Genomic DNA, 23,722 nt, shown 5'->3' on the forward strand with positions numbered 1-23,722 from the left:
GAAGATTGTTGTGTGTGTCAGTGATGAAGTGTTAAACTCACAGCACTATAAACACTCTCAGAGCACTGAAGCATCTGATCAATATGCAAATGAACTCATTCTGTATTTAAATGAGGCTCTAAATGAAGGTTCAGGAGGAACTCGTTCATCTCATCCTGTCAATCACAACATCAAATATATCAAATCATCAAGATTCTGAAATAAGTTCATAGATAATGTTTTTATTAATATTTATGTGCTATTCTCATTTCATTACTGTACCATTTTATTATTATTTGAATTGAGTTTGCTTCATAAATGATGAACCTTGCAACATTAAAATGTTGCTCTCATATTTTCTTCCCTATAGTTGTGATATATATCCTAATGAAGTTAATAAATGTAGGGCGGGGCTTGATTTTGTCTGTGTGGAATTGATTGGATGGTTGTGGTTTGCTATTGGTGGATCTCATGTGAGTGACAGGTTGCCCCATTCTCCTTTCAGAGAACAGATGTCGCTGCATGTAGATTACAAGGCACATGAAGTTAAAAAATCATGATTTGCATTCATAAATCTTTTATAACAATATCATAGTATTCCATAAAAGAACATAAATTGTCCTTTTTGATTTCATGGTGACTAAATGCAACAGAATCTGTGAGTTTCTGAAAACTTGCAATGGGAGTTTGGCAGGCAGGAGAGGAGCTCCAGTAATGTGTAAAAAATATGCATCACACTTTTTGTAAAGTATAACTATTACTTTTTCACCATCTCATCTGCACACATGCGGCTGAGGGACGACCCCTACTGCAAGCTCTGCGGTCAATTGGGGACACTGGCACATATACTGTCAGGGTGCAAAACGTCTTTAACCCAAGGGCGCTATAGGTGGCGCCACAACAAGGTACTCTTGTCCCTCGCTGACACAACAGAGCGAGAGAGGTGCAAGAAGAGGCCAAATTATCACCTTCATCAAGGAGGGATCTAGGCCCTAATGCGTCAGCAAAACCCAATCTGCTGCAGGCCACAAACTCTTGGGAAATGAGAGTTGATGTCAGAAGGAGACTGCAGTTCCCGGAAGTGGTCGACACAGCTCTTCGCCCGGATATCGCTCTGTGGTCAGACAAAGATCGTAAAATCATCCTAGTTGAGCTGACCGTGCCATGGGAGGAGGGCTGTGAGGAGGCACATGAGGGAAAAGCCTTGAAATATCAGCCGTTAATCCAAGACTGCAAAAACAAGAGGGTGGCAGGCATGGTTGTTCCCTGTGGAAATAGGTTGTAGAGGCTTTCCTGCCAAATCAGCATGGCGGTTGCTGTCAGCTTTAGGCATGGATGAGAGGAGCAAGAAGCATGTGACTCATAGGATGGGACAGGAGGCTGAACGAGCTTCATGCTGGATATGGAGTAAGAGAGAGGAAGAAAGCTGGAAGCCAGGAGTAGATGGGCAGTGATTTGGCCACCACTGCCGACCCACCAACTGGAGAGTGTTGTGGTTAAGGGTTGAAACACTCAAGGAAGGTTGGGTACCACCTGATGACATCTGCTGCTGGCAGAAAGCTACGGTTACTAAACTGGTAAATGAAGAAAGCACCGAACATGGCATGAAATTTCCAACCTTGACTGGAGAGCAGTACTAAAACATAATACGTTTATATATATATATATATATATATATATATTAAAAATAAATAAATAAATAAAAATAACGAGTGCAAAGCCGCTATATTGATGAATGGAATTGCATTTGTCTGAATCGTCTTAGCAAAGATGTTTTTATAAATAAACAATTACACCTGTTCCAGAAGTGGTCAAATGAGCAGCAGGAAAATTGAGAATTCATTCTTATATAAAGATATAATGAATATGAAATGTCAGTATTATGTGTTATTTTATTAAATTGTTGCTACAATTATCTTGTTTTGTTTGCTTTATGAAGGTCGCCAGCAAGATCAGAGCACAGATTTGATCTGAAATTCAGGCCGCTGGCTCCAAAGGTGGACCCTGACCCAACCTATTCACTTTTCCAAATAGTTCAGTTTGCATACAGTGGTGTGCAGTGAAGACAATGAAGGCAGATCAAAACATTGTTGAATATCAAGTGTCCCCATCTAAGCAAGCCAGAAGCAACAGCGGCAAGGAACCACAGCTCCCCCAAAAGGCCTCTCCAAGCATCAGATTCAAACACTCTAGTCGCTGGCCATCAGAGGCTTTAAAGATCTATATCCTATCTAATCCAATCGCTTCCATGTTAAAGAAGCTCAGCAAACCTTTTCCAACCAAATTCTTCAGCTTCAGTTTGTTCTCTCGCTCAATCCTACAAGCTCACCATATCCACCGCAATTAACACCATCAATCCACTAAAATAGTCTCGCTGCAGCAGCATCTTCTCACCTGATTCCGCAGGAGCCCACTCTGTTCTTACATTGCCGCTCCCACAGGAGCTCCTTCCCTGGCAAACCTTGCCTTCACGGTGCAGCAACGTTATCTTCATGCTCTCGCAGGAGCTCAGTATGTCTGGCTGATCCTTCCACTGCAGCAGCAACGATGTCTCCTCCACTCCCATAGGAGCCCAGTTCTATAGCTAAATTTGTCCTCTGCTGCAGCAGTAATGTCCCCTCTGCTTCTGCTGGAGCTCAGTTTTCTGAGGAGGGAAAGGAAAGGAGAAGAAGAGGGGAAAAAAAAAAAACCTTTCTCTCCACTGCTGATGAGGCTTACCCATCTGATGCTGCGAGTCTTGATTTCCCATCAGATGCTGCAAGAGCCCTCCTGATCAGTTTCCATCTTTTCTCCTCCTTTGTCCAGTGAGGCTTACCCGTCCTATGCCATGAGTATTGATCTCCTGTCAGATGCAGCGAGAGCCCTCCCGGTCAGTTTCCATCTTTTTCATTTCTTCCGTCCAATGAGGCTTACCCGTCCGACAGAGTGAGTCTTGATCTCCCGTCGGATGCAGCGAGAGCCCTCCCTGTCAGCTTCCATCTTGCTATCCTTCTCTGTCCAGCGAGGCTTACCCGTCTGATGCCACAAGCATTGCTTTCCTGGAGCCTTGGTCTCCCATCTGACGCTGCGAGAGCCTCCCGGTCAGTGCTTCTTTCCTCATCCGGCGAGGCTTACCCATCCGAGGCCTTGAGCATTGGTCTCCTGGAGCCTTGGTCTCCCGTTGGATGCCGCGAGAGCCTCCCGGTCGTTCTTCTGTGCTTTACTTTCTGCCGTCTACCAGCGAGGCTTACCCATCTGATGTCATGATCATTGGTCTCCCATCTGATGCCGTGAGAGCCTCCTGGTCCATGCTTCTTTCCTTGTCCGGTGAGGCTTACCCGTCCGAGGCCTTGAGCATTGGTCTCCTGGAGCCTTGGTCTCCCGTCGGACGCCGCGAGAGTCGCCCGGTCGAGCCTCTGCTCTTTACTTTACCCCTGTGTGCTAGTGAGGTTTACCCATCCGATGCCATGAGCATTAGTCTCCTGGAGCCTTGGTCTCCCGTCGGATGCTGCGAGAGCTCTCCTGGCCAGGCATTCCTATTTCTTTCATCCCGCCATCAGCCAAAGGAACCCACTCACCTGTTGCTGGGGGCCGCTCCCGGCAGAAGCTGAGTGTGTCCCTTTTGGCTGGTCATTCCTAAACCACGTTGCCCCTCGTCTTTCGGTTGGTAGGGCTCACCCGTTTGACACTGAGCATTGGTCTCCTGTCGGACATAACCAGAGCCCTCCCAATCGGCCGCTCCAAATCACGCGCTCCCCGTCAATTGGTCGGGAGGGCCCGTCTACCTGGCGATGCACGATCCCGTCAGAGGCGGCCCTCTCCCCGGACAGCATGCCAAATACGCATAACTTTACTCTATTTAATTATATGGATATGTGAACTCATGAAACAAGATAAATGTCAGACCGGGTCTCGTCTTACTGGATGTTGAATGAAAATGTAATATGATGTTCCTGAAACATTTTTTCAATCATTCAAACACCTTCTGAACAAGCACTGAAAGAAAGAGAAATAAAAACACAAACTACAACTTTCTTCAGCAACAGCCTTAGATGAAAAAAACATAAAAAACAATGCTGTTTGTGAAATTGTTTAATCAGATCTTCAGAGATTTTATGTGTATTTTTTATCTTCAATTGATTTCATCTAAGGCTGTGGCTGAAGAAAGTTTGTGTTCTTATTTCTCTTTCTTTCAGTGTTTGTTCACAGCAGGTGTTTGAATGATTGAAAGAATGTTAAATTGTTAATCAAAATTAAGTTGAAAGAACGTTTGAGGAACATCATACCTTTTAAAACACGTTTCTCTAACGTCAAGAAAACTGGACATGTTTTACATTCCCAGAACCAACACTGAATATTTGGAGAACGTTCTTATAATAAAAATCTGTTAGTTCGGGAGATTCGGGAAGCGACTCTTTTGTCTAGTTGTTTCTCTCAACTAATGCTTTGATTTCTGACCTCAATATAAAAGATCTTAATATATAAAGGAGGTTAATTTAGATGGTTTTATTTCAGTTGATTGTGTGACGATGTTGTTTCAGATCCTCCTTTGAGCAGCTGCAGTATCAGTTCAGTCACTGTGACTCTGACTGACGGAGGTTTTTGTACGACTCTTTATCACTGTGTGAACACATAGTCACCCACACATTGATTATAAGAATTTGTTCTGCAATGGAAACTCTGACAGTAATAATGTCCAGCATCTTCAGTCTGGACTCCACTGATGGTCAGAGTGAAATCACTGTTAGATCCACTGCCACTGAATCTAGATGGAGTTCCTGACTGGAGGGTGTTGGTCCAATAAATCAGGAGTTTAGGAGCTTCTCCAGATTTCTGTAAGTACCAGGCTAAACGATCACCACCATACACTCTACTGCTGGTTTTACAGTTGATGTTCACAGTTTGTCCTGGTTGAGCTGCTGTCATTGAGGGACTCTGAGTGACGGTGATCTGTCCTCTACACTCTGAAACACACAACAAGAAGAAAATCAACTCAAAACTTTGACAATATACTTGAAGAAATGAATTGATATCAAACTTGTGCTCCACAAACCTTGAGCAAACGCTGTGAGAGTCCAGATGAAGATGATGATGAAGGTCATGTTGATGAAGATTGTTGTGTGTGTCAGTGATGAAGTGTTAAACTCACAGCACTATAAACACTCTCAGAGCACTGAAGCATCTGATCAATATGCAAATGAACTCATTCTGTATTTAAATGAGGCTCTAAATGAAGGTTCAGGAGGAGCTCGTTCATCTCATCAGGTCAATCACAACATCAAATATAAGTGTGAACTTTAAAAAGCATAAAATAGCATAACATTTAGAACAATTCAAACCACATGTGAAAAAACAGTGAAAATGAAATGTAGATGAAACTTATCATCATCTAATCAAAATCACATGAGCAAAAGTGCTTTAGTGATCATCAGCTCGACTGTAATTCGGCTGCAGGTACAAGACCGCAGGTGATCACAGCTGTACTGATGACAGAAACCCTTCAACAGTTTTATTCATGTTATCTTGCACTACATGACTGCTCCACTAGAGGGCGGTGTGAACAGACAGACACACTGATGAACAGGAAGTTTATTCAATGACTTATATATATATATTTATATATTATAGCACTATATGCAATTTCGCCAGCCAAAGTAACAAACAGGTACTGTAGTTCTGGCCGTAACAGGTTATATGGCCAATGTAAGACAAACTCTTGGTCTTTAGACAGCTTTAATGCACATGAACATCCTCTAGCATAATAGGATTAACTTGTAGCTTGAATTGTTATTGGGATCTTTTACAGCTCAGAAACTTCAATCCAGAAACACTTTGAATCGTGTAGTAGACGGTACAGCAATGGCCATGTGTCTTTCCAAATAAAATATGAGTCTTTAAGTGTCTCTTTATGGAAGTATTATTCTATGTACTATATTAAAATAGACAAAAAAATATTGTCTCTTTCCTTCAATCGGACGGCAATACATTCAGTCGCATCTGATAACTTGACAAATATGTTTTCAATAGTATAGTATAAAATGAATATTAATATAAAAATGAATGATCTGTAAGTATTTTGGAGATTACAGTTTTTTTTTTTTTGCAAACTAATTATATTGGTCTTTATTAAACTTTATGAAACTATAATGAATTTAGGCCTATATGCATTTTTTATACTACAAGTCAATCTATTGAACCATTTACACAGACTTTCATAAAGAGATCTGAAAGGATTTGTTGTCCTGTGGCTCCCTCTGGTGGACAGCATTAGTATTATGACCTTCATCTCTGAATCCCATTCATATAAATGACTGATTTAAAAAAAAAAAAAGTTCCTGGAACTCGTCATGTTTACTCAGAAAGTCTTGTTGTCCATGTGTGTGAAGTTCTGTGAATTTTGGATTCAAACTGATGGAAACTGATAGAAAAATAGATTTCTTCTCCTGTGGTTCCCTCTAGTGGACAACATTAGTACAACATGTTGTAGTCCGTCAGCCATTTTGAGTTGCTAAAACTTTTTTTGATCTCCTAAACCACTTGACTGATTCACACGAAATTTTGCACGTCATCTATAGACTCTAATGACAAAAGTTATCAAAAGGATTTTAATTAGTCAAAGCGTTTAGAAGATAGTTCATTTAGCCATGGCTCAATACACTTATGAAACTATATTCTTCAACAATCTGATGAATCCAAATTCTGTTGATCACTTGTTTGATGTCTTCAGGGTATCTAGATGATACACAGATAAATTTGGGGTTAAATAGACAAATGGTCTAGGATGAACCCTTCAGTGTTTGGATCTCTGATAATCTCACCTGTGCTCGATATTCTCAGTCGTCTGAAGCTCTAAAATGATGTTATTGACTTCAAATCTTCTCATCTGCTGCAGCCTCATATTTGTGAATGAACTTATTCAGTGTTTCTAGCACAAATCACTGTGACTCTGACCAGGGACGTGCACAGACATTTTGGGGGGCAGGGGCTCAAGTGGAAAAAAAGGGCACTTATATTTATTAAAAAAAAAAAATAAACCCTTAAATATATTAAGACAACTCCTGACTTCCCTTACACTCATGCAATTGTTTTATACTCCACAGATTTCTACAAAATAATTAATTCACATATAGAGACCATGGTCTTCTTTAGTATTCACTAGGTTTATCACAAGAGAAGGCAACAGCAACTATTTTCAAGCTATATATTTAGAATAAATGACTGCATCTAGGAGAGGGACATAGTTTCACTAATAATTTGTTTAAATCAATAAATCATTTTAATTTTTTTTTTTTTTTTTTTTTTTTTTGGTATTAATACTTCTTTCATGAAGTGGACAGTTTTAAGATTGTGGTCCATTTTTGCTGCCATGTCTTTTACTCTAATGGAAAGAAAACTCAACCCTAACCTACACATTTAGATGGTGTTTGTTTTAAGCCTATACCCTCCATCTGTTTGCATCTGTAGATTTATTCTAAATTAACCAAAATAAGCTAATCTGCATATTTAAACACATCAATAATTTGTTTTCCTGAACTGTTAATGCATTATATATTATAACAAATGCCGGCAGAGGGCACCAAAAGCGTGCTGATTGTTGTTGTTAGACAGCACAGCACAATCAAATACACGATCAAAGCCAACCATGATTCAAAATATGTTATTAGCAAAAAATAATATTCGGCCACTTCTTTGTGATAGAAATGCAACAGCCACTGTAATTTCTTCAACAAGAATATGTGGACACCAAACATGCAAAGACAGAGCGAGGGTTTAAACTTTTGTTGATGTATTATCATGTGCGTAGATTTAAGAATATAATTATGTAGCTAATGCTGTATTATGATTTTTAAATAGTTTTAATAAACCATGCATCCTTAGAAAACTGTCTAATAATGCGGTTCATGTGCGTCCATGGAATGATCCTCTTCTGGTATTGACAGCCCTACAGTTATCTTCACCATGGTTCAAAACGCAATGCATAGCACAGTAAAATAATTGAAATTATAATATAACATAAATTAGTATCAAATCAGGCAGATGCGTTGATGGTGGTCAAACTATTAATGCAGCGTTACATGTAAAAATAACCATAAATAGCCAAAATTTCAGGTTTGTGAACATAGGCTAGCCTACCTGAAAGAAATGCACGGGATGCATCCATCTAGAGCTTTTTTTCTTTTTCGCTTCTCATCGCCAGACAGCAGTTGCATTTTCACGGGAATAGCTGTCACAAGTTTTCAGCCAGCAGCAAACTCGAGGTGGGGTGAGGAAGGGCGGGGCGCGCGAGCGTGCGGGCATGAATGGCGCGTCGCGGAGTGAGGGCATCTGAACTCGACAATGCCGACCTGATATAGTATTTTTTTAATTTGTTTTATTCAGTAAATATATTTGTTTGACAGGGAAGCTGTGCGCAAAGAGGAATATTAATTTATTTAAAAAAAAGCACCCTAGAAAAAAAAGGGCACTTTCTCTCGAGAAAGAAAAAGGGCAGGTGCTCAAGCCCCTTTTTTGTCTATGTGTGCACGTGCCTGACTCTGACTGACGGAGGTTTTTGACTCTTTATCACTGAACCAGGATAGAGGTTGATGATCCCAACTCTGATAGACGTCAGGACTGCTTTTACAGGACATGGTGAATGTGTTTCCTAGATGAACAGATTTCACTGCAGGCGTCTGAGTCGCTTCACCAACTGATTTATTATTATTTATAATGTTTCCTGAGGTGCACTTATAATGTTAATATGATTTTTACATCAAATAATTGTCATCATTTAGAAATAAATGGCCATTTTCACTCTGATTTTCACTCAAATTAAAATATTGCGTGAGTGGAAATGAGGATAAATAAACCTTAAATGATCTAAAAAATTATGATAAAATTCAAAAGAATTTTTAATTATCTTAAGCAATACTGATGAATCTTCACAAAACTGATATTAAGATCATATTTGTGTTTCTGCACTGTTGAGTGTGTGTGAAAGTGTGTGAAAGTGTGTGAAAGTGTGTGAGCAGCTGCAGTATCAGTTCAGTCACTGTGACTCTGACTGACGGAGGTTTTTGTACGACTCTTTATCACTGTGTGAACACTAAGTTACTGTTAATGTAGTGGACAGTAATAATGTCCAGCATCTTCAGTCTGGACTCCACTGATGGTCAGAGTGAAATCACTGTTAGATCCACTGCCACTGAATCTAGATGGAGTTCCTGACTGGAGGCGGTTTGTAAAATAAATCAGGAGTTTAGGAGCTTCTCCAGGTTTCTGTAAGTACCAGGCTAAATAATGTCCATTAGAACTATAATAATACACATTACTGATGGTTTTACAGTTGATGTTCACAGTTTGTCCTGGTTGAGCTGCTGTCATTGAGGGACTCTGAGTGACGGTGATCTGTCCTCTACACTCTGAAACACACAACAAGAAGAAAATCAACTCAAAACTTTGACAATATACTTGAAGAAATAAATTGATCTCAAACTTGTGCTCCACAAACCTTGAGCAAACGCTGTGAGAGTCCAGATGAAGATGATGATGAAGGTCATGTTGATGAAGATTGTTGTGTGTGTCAGTGATGAAGTGTTAAACTCACAGCACTATAAACACTCTCAGAGCACTGAAGCATCTGATCAATATGCAAATGAACTCATTCTGTATTTAAATGAGGCTCTAAATGAAGGTTCAGGAGGAGCTCGTTCATCTCATCCTGTCAATCACAACATCAAATATTAGTGTGAACTTTAAAAACTTAGCTGAATATTAAAAATGAATGTGCATTGATAAATAATTTATAATAAATACTGCAACATTCCATAAAAACAATAATTGTCCATTCTGATTTCTCAGTGACTTTAAACACAGAGAGGTGAATGATGTATTTTCTCTTGTGTGGACGTCAACACACTCAAAGCTTCTTAGTTTATCAATATTTTCCATGAGATTTCTTTGATTCCACATGGAAGTCTCTTTGTTTTGGTGTTGAGGAACTGGTTTGGTCCTTCTTAAGTTGATTTTTACCATCAATCACAACAGTCGCTGGTAAAATGTACGCTAATGTGACTCTAGGATGTTTGTTAAAATAAACTGAATCTATTTTTCTCTGACATCAGGAGCCTTCGGCAGCTTATGTAAAGATGATGTTTTTCCACAGACAGGAACATCACAACGTCTTTGTGACATCACAATCTTGTTATTATCACAATCTTATCATAAACATCTCGGCCTACTTTAGATCCACTCGCTGCTCATCGACTGAACACCAGTGGGCGGGGCCAATGATGTGATGATGTAAAAGTCGTATGCAAATGATTGTGCCCATGTGACGTCACACGCACCTCTGTTCCAAACGAAGCTTTTTTACAGCTTGATTATATAAATTATTTTTATTGACGACGAGGACGTTTTAAGTTATGGAACTTGCAGGATGTAATAATGATACAAAGACCTCTTATATGCCAGAAGACCAAGAATAATTTCTAATGTCATGACCCCTTAAAACAGCAAGTGTAAAATATCATATTCTTCTGTGATGTATCCACAATTAACCACTAGTGAAAATGGCTTCTGACGCTGTGCCAGATGTTACTGAGCTGAGACAAAATGCAGAAGTGATCCTGCAGAGAGTTGGTATCAAGATGACTGCTTCTGTTTTGAGCTCTGCAGTATTTTCACTGTTTTTGTTTGTCCTGTTTTGTCCTCCTTTACTGCAGAACAACCCATTATGTCTATATAAAATGACAGAAACCATCTTTGAAAAAAATGTATTTGAGGTGTAATTTCATTGTTTAGTTTGTCTCACGTCTCATTTGATTACATGGAGAGGACGGGGTTTATGATCTATACTGCATCCAGCGACCTGGGGGCGATCGAGATGCTTTGGCTTCACTTTTCAGGACTTGTGCAATGTAGGGTATGCATCACTTTCCCGCCGAAAACACGCTCCCTCAGCTGGACTGAGTGGCAAAAGAACTGCTGCTTGACTGGATTTAACAGGGAAACTGCGAAAGCGGCAGTAAAACTAACGAATTACACTAAAAGTTGGAATTGAATGTGTTCCTTACAACTTGTCAAATAAACCTAATCCATGGATATTGACATGCAGCCTGGAGTCATGTTTCCTGACATTTATGCCTGATTTCGACGGCGGGGAGACACATGAAGCAAATCTGCCTGTGAATATTTTATATAACTACAAGGTAAGTTTAAATCTGCATAATCACTTATATCAATGCTATATCGTCATATTGTCCAGCCCTAGTTTTATAGTTTTTGTCAGTGTTGTTTATTGAAAAACACCAAATTATGCAGAAGAATATAAGATGGAAAATATTTAATTGATGAGTTGTCAACATAATATATAACAATGCAATATATACGGTATGATTTTACCTTAAAATCCAACAATTTGACACAAAATGATAACTGCAAATCCATGTTTCTCTGCCTGGAGTCCAGCTGTTTCTGTGAATTGCAGTGATCCATTTGCTTTTTTCCCTGAACTTTCTGCAGTTTTTAAATATATACCTCAGGGTTTGTGTCAAAGCTATTTGTACAGTCAATCACAAAGCTCTTTCTCGGTTTGGATGTGTTTTGTGTGTTTTTCGCGACATTCACGCTGAAAACCAATGCTGCTGCTTGGGGCTCACACACCTGACGCAAAGCTCAGCGCCGCACAGCGCCACCATACGTCTTTAAAATTCAAACGCATTGTTTTCTATGAGTGTACGCACACCGGCGGCGACATTCGGCGGCCAGAAAACAATGCGTTCGAATTTAAGACGTGTCGGGGCGCTGAGCTTCGCGTCTGGTTTGCGAGCCCCTCGCAGTCTTTTTGCCACTCAGTGGGCGTGACCACAGTCGTAACGGTCGACGGTGACGTCACGTGCATACCCTCTATAGTTTCAAAGACGTCACTTCCGCTATGCCCGCCGCCATATTTGTGACCGGTCACAGCTGCGCGCTCTGTTTAAGTCTATGGTGACAGCAGCTACAACTACTAGAGGAAGGCCAACAAAACTCTCTCAGAAGGTTCACAACAAGTTTACAATATATCTGGGATATGTGGTGCTGTTAGCCGTTTCAACAGTCGTCAGAACTACAAATTTATTTGATTTATTTGAAAATATTGTGAATTCTAGTTGCTGTGTTTCGGCGTGTTGTTACAGGATGAACAAATTCACGACACCAGCTGACTACATTACTTAGTTCAAGTACATGCGTGCATGATTTTGTGCAAATATAAGTTGTAATTTTATGTATCTTGTATAAATATCTATGAATTACCCTATATAGGATGTGTCCCGTTGAGTTAATTAACCTTCTAGCAAAGCGCTTCAGTTTACGGGTGTTCATTCAGCGCGCGCAGCTCAAATAATACTGTTATCAAAATGAGATGATTTGAGAAAAAAAATCTGTTATTGTTCATGATCCTTATTATTAATCACACTATGTGTTGATGAAAATAATACTAGAACAATATAAGAGCTAGTTATTAAAAATAATGCATTCATTTTCTAAAAGAAATATTAAAGTTTTAATATTACTGTGTAGTAACGTTAAACATTTTAATGACTTAATCATTGCTGTTTGAGCTGCGCACGCTGAAGCTGAAGAGAATAAAAAAACCCATAAACTGAAAGTTAATTAACTCAACGGAACACATCCTATATAAAATAATCCAGATATTAACACAAAATAAAAATAATATTACAACTAGTATTTGCACAAAATCACGCACAGATGAACTTGAAGTAACGTCATTGAAACTCCGAAACACAGCAAATAAGCCCAAATAATTCACAACATTATTTTACAAGTAAATACGATTATAATATCATGTATAAGAAGAAGACAGTCCCAATAATGTTTTGTCTTACTTTTTGAGCGCTCGCGCTGAAGCTAGATGATCATCAGCTCTGTGGGTTATTTACCTCAACGAAACACATCCTTTATGAGAATAATCAGATATTTATACTTCATAAAATTAAAGTTTTATCTGTACAAAATGACGCGAATGCACATTTGAACAAGTTATGTAATCAATGTTTATCTCAGTCGACGCGCTCTTACCACAACAACACGCTGAAACAACAACACAGAGAATTCACAACATTTTATTACAATATTGTTCTCGTTATAATGTTATGTAAATGACAGTCCCAGCAGTTATTAATGTTGTGCGTTGCTGTTTGGCTGCCAGTGGTGTGGTCCCTTCTGAATGAAGCCAATAATTCAGCCGATCTAACTACTTTGGGATCAAATAAATTTGTAGTTCTGACGACTGTTGAAACGGCTAACAGCACCACATATCCAAGATATATTATAAACTTGTTGTGAACCTTCTGAGAGCGTTTTGTTGGCCTTCCTCTGGTAGTTGTAGCTGCTGTCACCATAGACTTTAACAGGGCGCGCAGCTGTGACCGGACACAAATATGGCGGCGATAGAATACAGTGACGTCACATGAAACAATAGTCAAGAGCGATTTCGAACAGAGAAGAGCTTCTTCTCAGCGTCTTGAAGATATATTTAACCTAAAAATCTGTTACTCTCCCTCATATGCATGATCCAAACCTGTATGATTTTCATTTCTACTGCATCATTTTGAAAAATGTCTTCATTTTTGTTTGAATGCGAGCATTGTGAATACATGGTGCACATGGGACCAATGACCAACAGGGGGCAGCAAAAACCAATAATCGGGAACAGAGAAGATAAAAGTATGTTAATATAAAACAAATGACAGATGACCAGAAAAATCATGGAAATTCATTGATCAAAAGATGAGGAGAACCTACTGAATAATATGAAATATAAATCTAAAAGTAATCTATGTAAAGATAGTATGTGACGTTGTTATTTTCACACAACCTCATCTGTGATCTTTTTTAATTAAGCCATAAAAGAGATAGTGGATTTAATTATTTCCAGATTATTTGATTAGATTGTTCACTTTCTCAATCTGTTTTCCTGATGTGTGTTATAGGCATTTTACTGAACATGAACAAATTATGTTCAGTCATTTTGTTTATTTGAATGAAGTTAATTAAATATTTCTATTTCCTATAGTCTGAATCTCTGAACATGTTCACGTACCCAATCTTTGTCATATGCCAAATGTGGAAATCATAATGTGGCCAAAGATAAATTATTATCATAAACAGAAATACGTCCATCAGGTCCATTTTGTCTGGTTTCAGATGTATTTGGTCTGTTGACTAGACTTAGATCTGTGTGTGTGAAAGTGTGTGAAAGTGTGTGAGCAGCTGCAGTATCAGTTCAGTCACTGTGACTCTGACTGACGGAGGTTTTTGTACAACTCTTTATCACTGTGTGAACACATATTCACTGTTGATGTAGTTGTAGTAGAAACTCTGACAGTAATAATGTCCAGCATCTTCAGTCTGGACTCCACTGATGGTCAGAGTGAAATCACTGTTAGATTCACTGCCACTGAATCTAGATGGAGTTCCTGACTGGAGGGTGCCTGTTTCATAAATCAGGAGTTTAGGAGCTTCTCCAGGTTTCTGTAAGTACCAGCTAAGAGTGGCTGGATTACTGTTAAATTTACAGGTCACAGTGACTGATTGTCCAGTTTGAGAGAGCAGCTCTGAGGGAGTTTGAGTCACTGTCACCTGACCAACAGATTCTGACAAGAGAGAAAGATTAGAAATCACAAACACTTTTACAACCATATATCTTCACAACACATAAAAATAACAAGTAAATAATGTCTGTAATCTTGACTGACACAAACCTCGACATAATACTGCCAGCGTCCAGATCAATATGGTGCTGAAAGTCATTTTTGTTGGTTGTAGGTTCAGTTCTAGTGAAAAACAGTTGTTGATCATGTTTGATGTTTGACAGAGTTATAAACACATGCAGAGCACTGAAGCGTGTGTCGCTCATGTAAAACACTCTCTCTATGCAAACGCTTCAGGACTGACAGGTTTAAGATGGTTTAATGTGAGTTCATTGAGATTTCACAAAACATTTCACATGTTAATATAATCCTTTATTGATAAAGCAACATCAGATGAACAGGAGCGCTGTTTAATCCCAATATCAGACCAACATCACAATTACAAGTGTGATATTGCTTTTATATTATTGAACATTTATAGATTCTACATTTCAAAATGCAAAAAATTAGGCAACCTAAAACTAAATCTGAGCCTTGGTTGAATGACACGGCTCGTGCTGTCAGACGCGAGTGCCGTAGAGCTGAGCGCAAATGGAAAAAGGACAGACTGCATGTATCACTTCAAATGCTAAGGGACTGCTGGCGTCATTATCAGACAATTGTGAAAGATGCTAAAAGACAGTATTTATCTGGAATTATTCTGTCAAACTGTAACAAGCCTCGTGTTTTGTTTAAGACTATTGATTCAGTTCTTAATGCTCCGCAAACAGTCTGTATTGATGCACTTTTTATTGATAAGGTCACTACCACTAGAGCTCTTATTTCACCTTCTGCTTATGACCCCTCAATCCCTGTCCTCTGTTCTGCTGTTTTTGACAGGTTTGAGCCTGTGACCTTGTCTGTGTTACAGGAGACTGTTGATCATTTGAAGCCCTCAGGTTCTCCACATGATGCTGTTCCTCCTCGGCTTTTTTAAAGAGGTCTTTCCTACTGTAGGGCCATATGTTCTTGCAGTTGTTAATAGCAGTCTGTCTTCAGGTGTGGTTCCTAAAAATTTTAAACATGCAGTAGTGCAACCTCTGATTAAAAAACCTGGTCTGGATCCTGTAGATCTTGCAAATTTTAGGCCTATCTCCAAAGTACCTTTTCTTTCAAAAATCCTTGAAAAGATAGTCTGCAGTCAATTAATGGCCTTTTTGAAAGCCGTAATAATGTTCCAGTCCGGTTTTAAAACTTTGCACAGCACAGAATCTGCTCTTTTAAAAGTTTTTAATGATATATTTTTAGCTACTGACTCTGGTGATTGTTTTGTTCTTGTGCTTCTTGATTTAACTGCTGGACCATGAAATGCTGATCTCACGTTTGGAGCAGTGGGTGGGCATCAAGCATTAGCACTTGAATGGTTTCGGTCCTACCTGGATGGTTGGACTTTCTGTGTCAGTTGTGGTGACTCTGAGTCCTCCTCTGCTCCTCTCTCTTGTGGGGTCCCACAGGGCTCAGTTTTAGGCCCACTTCTCTTCTCTTTGTATTTGCTCCCACTAGGTTCAATAATCAGGAAGCATGGCATGTCTTTCCACTTTTACGCAGATGATTTATGCGCCTCTTAAAAAGAACGACGCTGTCGGACCGTTACTCGAGTGTCTTGCTGATATACAGGCCTGGATGTCTCTTACTTTTTTAAGTTTTAATGTAAAAAAGACAGAGGTGATGGTTTTTGGTGGCACCATTGGGACCCCTTCTGTTGATTTGGGGGCCTTGGCCCAGTACAACAAGCAAACAATCACTAACCTAGGGGTTAAAATCGACGCTGACCTCAAGCTTGACAGTCAGATCAGGGCAGTCGTTAAATCAAGCTTTTTTCAATTGAGGCAGCTGGCCAAAGTAAAGCCATTTCTTTCGAGGCAACACTTTGAGACAGTAATCCACGCCTTTGTTACCACTCGGCTGGATTACTGTAACGCACTGTATGTGGGGGTTAGTGGGTCTTCTGTTGCTCGTCTGCAGATGGTTCAAAACGCTGCAGCACGTCTGTTAACGCAAATACGAGCACATTTCCCCTATTTTAGCCTCACTTCACTTTAGGATCCATTTTCAAATTCTCTTATTTGTTTTTAAATCTCTAAATGGTCTTGCTCCACCCTACGTTTCTGAGCTGCTACACCCTTATACTCCCACCCGTTCTCTCAGGTCAGCTGATCAGCTGCTCCTGAATGTGCCCAAAACAAACGGATGCTCAGAGGGGACCGTGCCTTTGCTGTAGCAGCTCCTAAACTGTGGAATGATCTGCCTCTGCCCGTTAGACGGGCCTCTTCATTGTCTTCTTTTAAGTCACTTCTTAAAACCCACCTTTTCTCTTTGGCCTTTGACTGATTTTGACATTTGTTTCTTAATTTGTTTTTGTTTTTATGTCTTGTATGAGTTGAGTATTTTATGTTTTATATATTTTTCTGTACAGCACTTTGGTCAACTTCGGTTGTTTTAAAGTGCTTTATAAAGTTTGATTTGATTTGAGTTTGAAAAACCCTTTTCTACATGTTTTTTTCTGCTCAATAGTTATTTTGAGTGTTTCTGGAGTCACAGGATCATCAAACTCCTCTGAGGACGATGAACATCTGCTCTATTCTGAGAGAAACACAATCACTCCACCTGATGATGAAATATGAGTTTAACTCGCTCAGATTCACTGTTTGACTTCAGTAAATGACACTGTTGAGGCAGTTTGTGGAATAAATCAGGAGTTCAGGACCTTCTCCAGGTTTCTGTAAGGACCAGCTGAAGAAGTTTCTCCTGTTCCAGTTTCTCTCCATTGGATCAGAGGTTTGTTCATATTCATCAGTTACACTGAGGTTTATCAGATCATGTTATCATCAGATACCAGTTTAGTAAACAAGTTTTCAATAAAAATTCAGTTAAAAGCACAAATCAATATTCTTATCTTGCTCTTTCTGATCAGAGCTGTGATTGGTGCAGAGGAGGGAGAGGCGTGTCTGAACTGAACTGTTGATCAGGACTACAATTAAAACAGCAGCTGATATAAAACTCTTACTGTCTGCAGTATATAGTATGAATACAGTGTATAGTGAACAAATGACATGTTAGGATGAGATACTCAAATCAAATAACCATGGAGAATTATGAAAATTAACATCTATTATTAATAAAAGGCGGCAACTGAAATCACTCAGATCTCAAACGTGTGACTGATCTATAAGAGCACAAAATCTCTTTCTGACCTCTATAATTATTAAGAGTGGCAGATTAATTTAGATTTTATTTCAGATGTTTGTGTGACGATGTTGTTTCAGATCCTCCTTTGAGCAGCTGCAGTATCAGTTCAGTCACTGTGACTCTGACTGACGGAGGTTTTTGTACGACTCTTTATCACTGTGTGAACACGTAGTTACTCACACAATAATTATTAGAATCTGTTGTGCAGTGGCGACTCTGACAGTAATAATGTCCAGCATCTTCAGTCTGGACTCCACTGATGGTCAGAGTGAAATCACTGTTAGATCCACTGCCACTGAATCTAGATGGAGTTCCTGACTGGAGTTTTTTTGCGTAATAAATCAGGAGTTTAGGAGCTTCTCCAGGTTTCTGTAAGTACCAGGCTAAATCTTCATCTCCATCACTCCATCTGTGCACATTACTGCTGGTTCTACAGTTGATGTTCACAGTTTGTCCTGGTTGAGCTGCTGTCATTGAGGGACTCTGAGTGACGGTGATCTGTCCTCTACACTCTGAAACACACAACAAGAAGAAAATCAACTCAAAACTTTGACAATATACTTGAAGAAATGAATTGATCTCAAACTTGTGCTCCACAAACCTTGAGCAAACGCTGTGAGAGTCCAGATGAAGATGATGATGAAGGTCATGTTGATGAAGATTGTTGTGTGTGTCAGTGATGAAGTGTTAAACTCACAGCACTATAAACACTCTCAGAGCACTGAAGCATCTGATCAATATGCAAACACACTCCAGATCATTTACCTGAAGACAGTCACTCATTAACAGACACAAAATACAATTACTGAAGTGAACATCTAAAAATCAGTCTTTTTCATATCATTCAAACTTCTAATAGACAAACTGTTAAAAAAATGTATAATTCAGTTCTGAATAGATCAAGACCAACTTCAGTATATTAATCTGAATATCTGCTGTGAGACTCTGAGAATATTTTTACTGTAGTTGGATTGAAAAGTCACTGTTAATCCCCAAATTTACACCAAATCCATGACTTTGACATCTTCACTTTTATGAATCTTTATAAAATAAATGTAAAAATATATGATGATATGCATATGTTTTTGATGGTGGACAACAGCTGTTGGGTAATCTGGTCTTTAATTTTAAAATTAATTTTTATATCATTGTTAATTCTTTCATGCATAGATATTTATAGCAATTATATTCATTATCATCTGCTGTGAAGTTGAGGAATGTGTTTATATGATGCTGTTAATATCTGCATTATGAGGGATGAAGTTAATAAATCAATAGACTTATTAAACTGATCAAGCAGAAAATGTTTATGATGATGATTATGATTCAGTTTAGAAAGAAGAATGAGGATAAATTATAAATGCAGAAAATCAAAAATGTGGTGAAGAATGGAAAAATATCCACTGAAGTGAAGATCAAAAGTGACTGAATTTCTACATAAAGAATGTAACAGGTAGCAGGAGAAAAACATGTCCTCTAAAAAAAAAATCACAATCAAAAAGGTTAAAAACTGATGAAGCTCAATAAAAGTGATGTTCAATAAGATCATATTGAGTTTTTCTTCACTGTTGAGTGTGTGTGAAAGTGTGTGAAAGTGTGTGAAAGTGTGTGAGCAGCTGCAGTATCAGTTCAGTCACTGTGACTCTGACTGACGGAGGTTTTTGTACGACTCTTTATCACTGTGTGAACACATATTCACTGTTGATGTAGTTGTAGTAGAAACTCTGACAGTAATAATGTCCAGCATCTTCAGTCTGGACTCCACTGATGGTCAGAGTGAAATCACTGTTAGATCCACTGCCACTGAATCTAGATGGAGTTCCTGACTGGAGGCTGTTTGTATAATAAATCAGGAGTTTAGGAGCTTCTCCAGGTTTCTGTAAGTACCAGCTCAGACCGGGTTGTCCTAATTGTACTAATTGTTATATACTATTGAACTAGCATATTGCATATAAAAATTAGTTCAAACTTTGACCTGTGGAGGGCAGTAATACGCTTAGCTGCATCTACACTGCTGGAATTCAAATAGAGAAGAAGAAAAGAGCTAGTTCAAGATGAGCATTTAAGGTTAAAAATTATATAATTTTCAATTTTTTTCAGAAAATGAGCGATGGTTTCACTAGATAAGACCCTTATTTGTCATCTGGGATCATGTAGAACAATTTGAAGCAGCAGTGAAAGTACTTTTGACCTTAAATTGTTTGGTGCCCATTCAAGTCCACTATATGGAGAAAAATCCTGGAATGTTTTCATCAAAAACTTTAATTTCTTTTCAACTGAAGAAAGAAAGACATGGACATCTTGGATGACATGGGGGTGAGTAAATTATCAGGAAAAGTTTATTTAAAAGTGAACTATTCCTTTAATGAACATATGTGTCCACACTACAGAGTGTTAGAGTAACACTGAAGCAGTGTTGAAGTTAGCGAGATAATTCAGTGATTAATTAAGTGATAATTGAGAATTATAGTGACAAACACCTGACAATATTAGTGATGTGTCGTTCTTGAACGATTCGCTCATTTTGAACGATTTGTTCATTTTGAACGAATCTTTAATGTGACTCGGGAAGAACAAGTAGTCTCGGGGGGGTGATTCGTTCAGTCGCGCATGTGCAATATTCTGTTGGTTCTGTACTGCTAGTAGTAGTTCACCTGTTTCAGTCAATGCAGTCTGAGCCGGAAAGAGAACTGATTAGTTCTTTCCGTGAGTCTTTCGGGTTTTTGAGTTGTTCGTTAATCACGTGACAGACCCATACTCTAAACCAATGCAGTCAATACAGTCAGGCTGTGTGAAGTAAATAACTTTAACTCTCCAGTTCAGTTTGGGTTACAACTGTTAAAGCTGAAGTTATCATAACCTTAATGTTTTTAACTAACATTAATAATTCAAATTCAAAATGTTATTTGCTTTTAATTTATGTCATTATGTCCTTTTTGATCAATCTTCTTATACATATATTAGACCAATATGTCAAGTCTGAAAACTAATGTGAAGTAATCAAGAGCCAAAAGCACTAAAGCAAACGCTGACCTCCTTCATGGTAACATCAAATGAAAAAAACAACATCTAAACCTCTGTTAATTCTCAATAACTGCTGTAGATGTGTGACAGAAATGGGGTGCATTTCCCGAAACCATAGTTAACTATGGTTGTAAGTCCCATTGAACTCTAACAACGGAACTTGCTTTGGGAAACTCACCACTCACCGAGTTGTTTAATCAGATCTTGAGAGATTTAATGTCTTCTTTTATCTTCATTTCTGTTGATTTAATCTTTTTCTGTTCCTGTTGTTTCTCTTTCCTTCATTGATTCTGCTTGTTAACAGCAGGTGTTCATCATTGTCTGAATTCACATGTGTTTCCATTTACTCTGTGAAGTGTACTATTAGTGAACTAATGTAGGGAATGGTGAATGAGGGTATAGGGTGTGATTTTGAACACAGCCTGTGAGTGTCGACTTTGAGTGCTGTTAACTCACAGTATATTCATGTAGGCTACTTTCTCAAATATGTCAAATATTACCCAGAATGCATTGTTTGTACAGTATATTACTGTTTTAAAGGAAAACAGCAAGTTACTGTCAAAATCAGGTCGTTTTATACAGCATTTTTTTTTTTTACAGTGTACATTGTAGGAAATATCAGAGGGAGAGGGTGATAATGGATAATAAACTGAAGGAATTAGGGGTGCTGAATCTCACTTTAAAAACAATACTAAGTATGAATGTTAGAGCACAGGTGAGAGAGTTGTTAGGTTTTTTAAGGGATACTGGGCTTTATTATAGGCTATGATGGTAAGGAAGGGTTTTTGTTGTTGTTGTTGTTGTTGTTGTTTTTGTCCCCCCTCCTTCCCTCCTCTATCCCTGAGTTATTGTAGATTTATATTGTGAACTTACTGACTGATCCACACTCCAGAACAGAAGATGGCGGGAATGCACCATTAAGCTGGATGCCAACCGCCGTTAAAAAAGAAGAAGAAGAAGAAGAAGATTCGAAACAAAAGATTCATAAAGGTTTCGAAGCTTCATGAATCAAGTGCTTCGAAATCATCCATCACTACTGGACTGTATTATGACCATGTGTTTTAATCAAGTGTAAGTTGTTTCTGTACTGATTGTTTTATAAGGAGCAGAACCTGCTTGTTTCTGCAACTATTTATGAGTGTTTGATGTTTTTATACTTGTGATTTATGTCAGTATTGTTGTTCTTTTGTATAATAACCACACCTTGATCCACATGTTGATCCATATTTCAAATAAAAGCAACTAATGAACTTTGTGTTTTATAATCGATGCCCCATCTCATCTCATCCTGTCAATCACAACATCAAATATATACAAACATAAAGATTCTGAAATAAGTCCATAGATAACTTTTTTATTCATATTTATGTGCTATCCTCACTTAATTAATGTACCACTATTTTATATTTATTTGAATTGAGTTTGCTTCATAAATGATGAACCTTACAACATTAAAATGTTGCGCTCATATTTTCTTCCCTATTGTTGTGATATATATATATATATATATCCTAGTGAAGTTAACAAATGTAGGGCGGGGCTTGATTTTGTCTGTGGGGAATTGATTGGATGGTTGTGGTTTGCTATTGGTGGATCTCATGTGAGTGACAGGTTGACCCATTCTCATCTTCAGAGCTGCATGTAGATTTCATGGCACATGAATTTAAAAAAATCATGATTTGCATTCATATATCTTTTATAATCAATACCGTAGTATTCCATTTAAAAACATAAATTGTCCATTTTGATTTCATAAATGTAACAGAATCTGTGAGTTTTTGAAAACTTGGAATGGAAGTTTAGTGGGCAAGAGAGGAGCTCCAGTAATGTGTAGAAAATATACATCACATTTGTAAAGTATAACTATTACATTTAAACATTACATATTTTATGTACCTTCATCCCAAACCCTGTTTAAGGAAGAGTCAAAGGATTGAAAAAAGATGCAAGATAAATGTCAAACCGGGTTTCATCTTACTGGATGTTAAATGAAAATGGAACAGGAACATCATATTGGAGATCTGATTAAACATCTCCACAAAAACAGCATTACCAGCTTCACTTATTACTAACCAGACTGACTTTATTTCTGTCACACGTCTACAGAAGCTCTTACTGAGAATTAACAGAGGTTTAGATGTTGATGATTTGTTGCTTCTTTTTCAGTGAAGCTGGTAATGCTGTTTGTGGAGATGTTTAATCAGATCTTTTTATCTTCAATTGATTTCATCTAAGGCTGTGACTGAAGAAAGTTGTAGTTTGTGTTCATATTTCTCTTTCAGTGTTTGTTCACAGCAGGTGTTTCAATGATTAAAGAATGTTGAATTTTAAATCAAAATTAAGTTGAAAGAACGTTTGAGAAACTTCATATGTTTTAAAACACGTTCTTCTACGTCAAGAAAACTGGACATTTGGAGAACGTTCTTATAACAAAAATCTGTTAGCTGGGGAGACTCGGGCAGCGACACTGATGGATTTTTGTTTCTCTCAACTAATGCTTTGATTGATTTCTGACCTCAATATAAAAGAGCTTAATCTATAAAGGAGGTTAATTTAGATGGTTTTATTTCAGATGCATGTGTGACAAACTTGTTTCAGATCCTCCTTTGAGCAGCTGCAGTATCAGTTCAGTCACTGTGACTCTGACTGACGGAGGTTTTTGTACGACTCTTTATCACTGTGTGAACACCCTGTTACTGTTGATGATGTGTAAACTCAGACAGTAATAATGTCCAGCATCTTCAGTCTGGACTCCACTGATGGTCAGAGTGAAATCACTGTTAGATCCACTGCCACTGAATCTAGATGGAGTTCCTGACTGGAGGGTGCTTGTTCCATAAATCAGGAGTTTAGGAGCTTCTCCAGGTTTCTGTAAG

At 38.4% G+C, this 23,722-nt stretch overlaps 2 gene segments (V, D, J or C); both read right to left on the reverse strand.

Annotated features, from left to right (window-relative positions):
• Positions 1-4,575: 4,575 nt before the first annotated feature.
• On the reverse strand, positions 4,576-5,060 carry LOC137013728 (Ig kappa chain V region K29-213-like). The segment is given in 2 exon segments: positions 4,576-4,922; positions 5,012-5,060. Coding segments are annotated over 2 exon segments (396 nt in total).
• A 12,915-nt stretch (positions 5,061-17,975) lies between these two features.
• On the reverse strand, positions 17,976-19,415 carry LOC137013729 (immunoglobulin kappa variable 1-12-like). The segment is given in 2 exon segments: positions 17,976-18,334; positions 18,424-19,415. Coding segments are annotated over 2 exon segments (408 nt in total).
• Between the last annotated feature and the right edge of the window lie 4,307 nt (positions 19,416-23,722).

Source organism: Chanodichthys erythropterus, chromosome 23 (genome assembly GCF_024489055.1).
Source record: "Chanodichthys erythropterus isolate Z2021 chromosome 23, ASM2448905v1, whole genome shotgun sequence".
Taxonomy (NCBI): Eukaryota; Metazoa; Chordata; class Actinopteri; order Cypriniformes; family Xenocyprididae; genus Chanodichthys; species Chanodichthys erythropterus.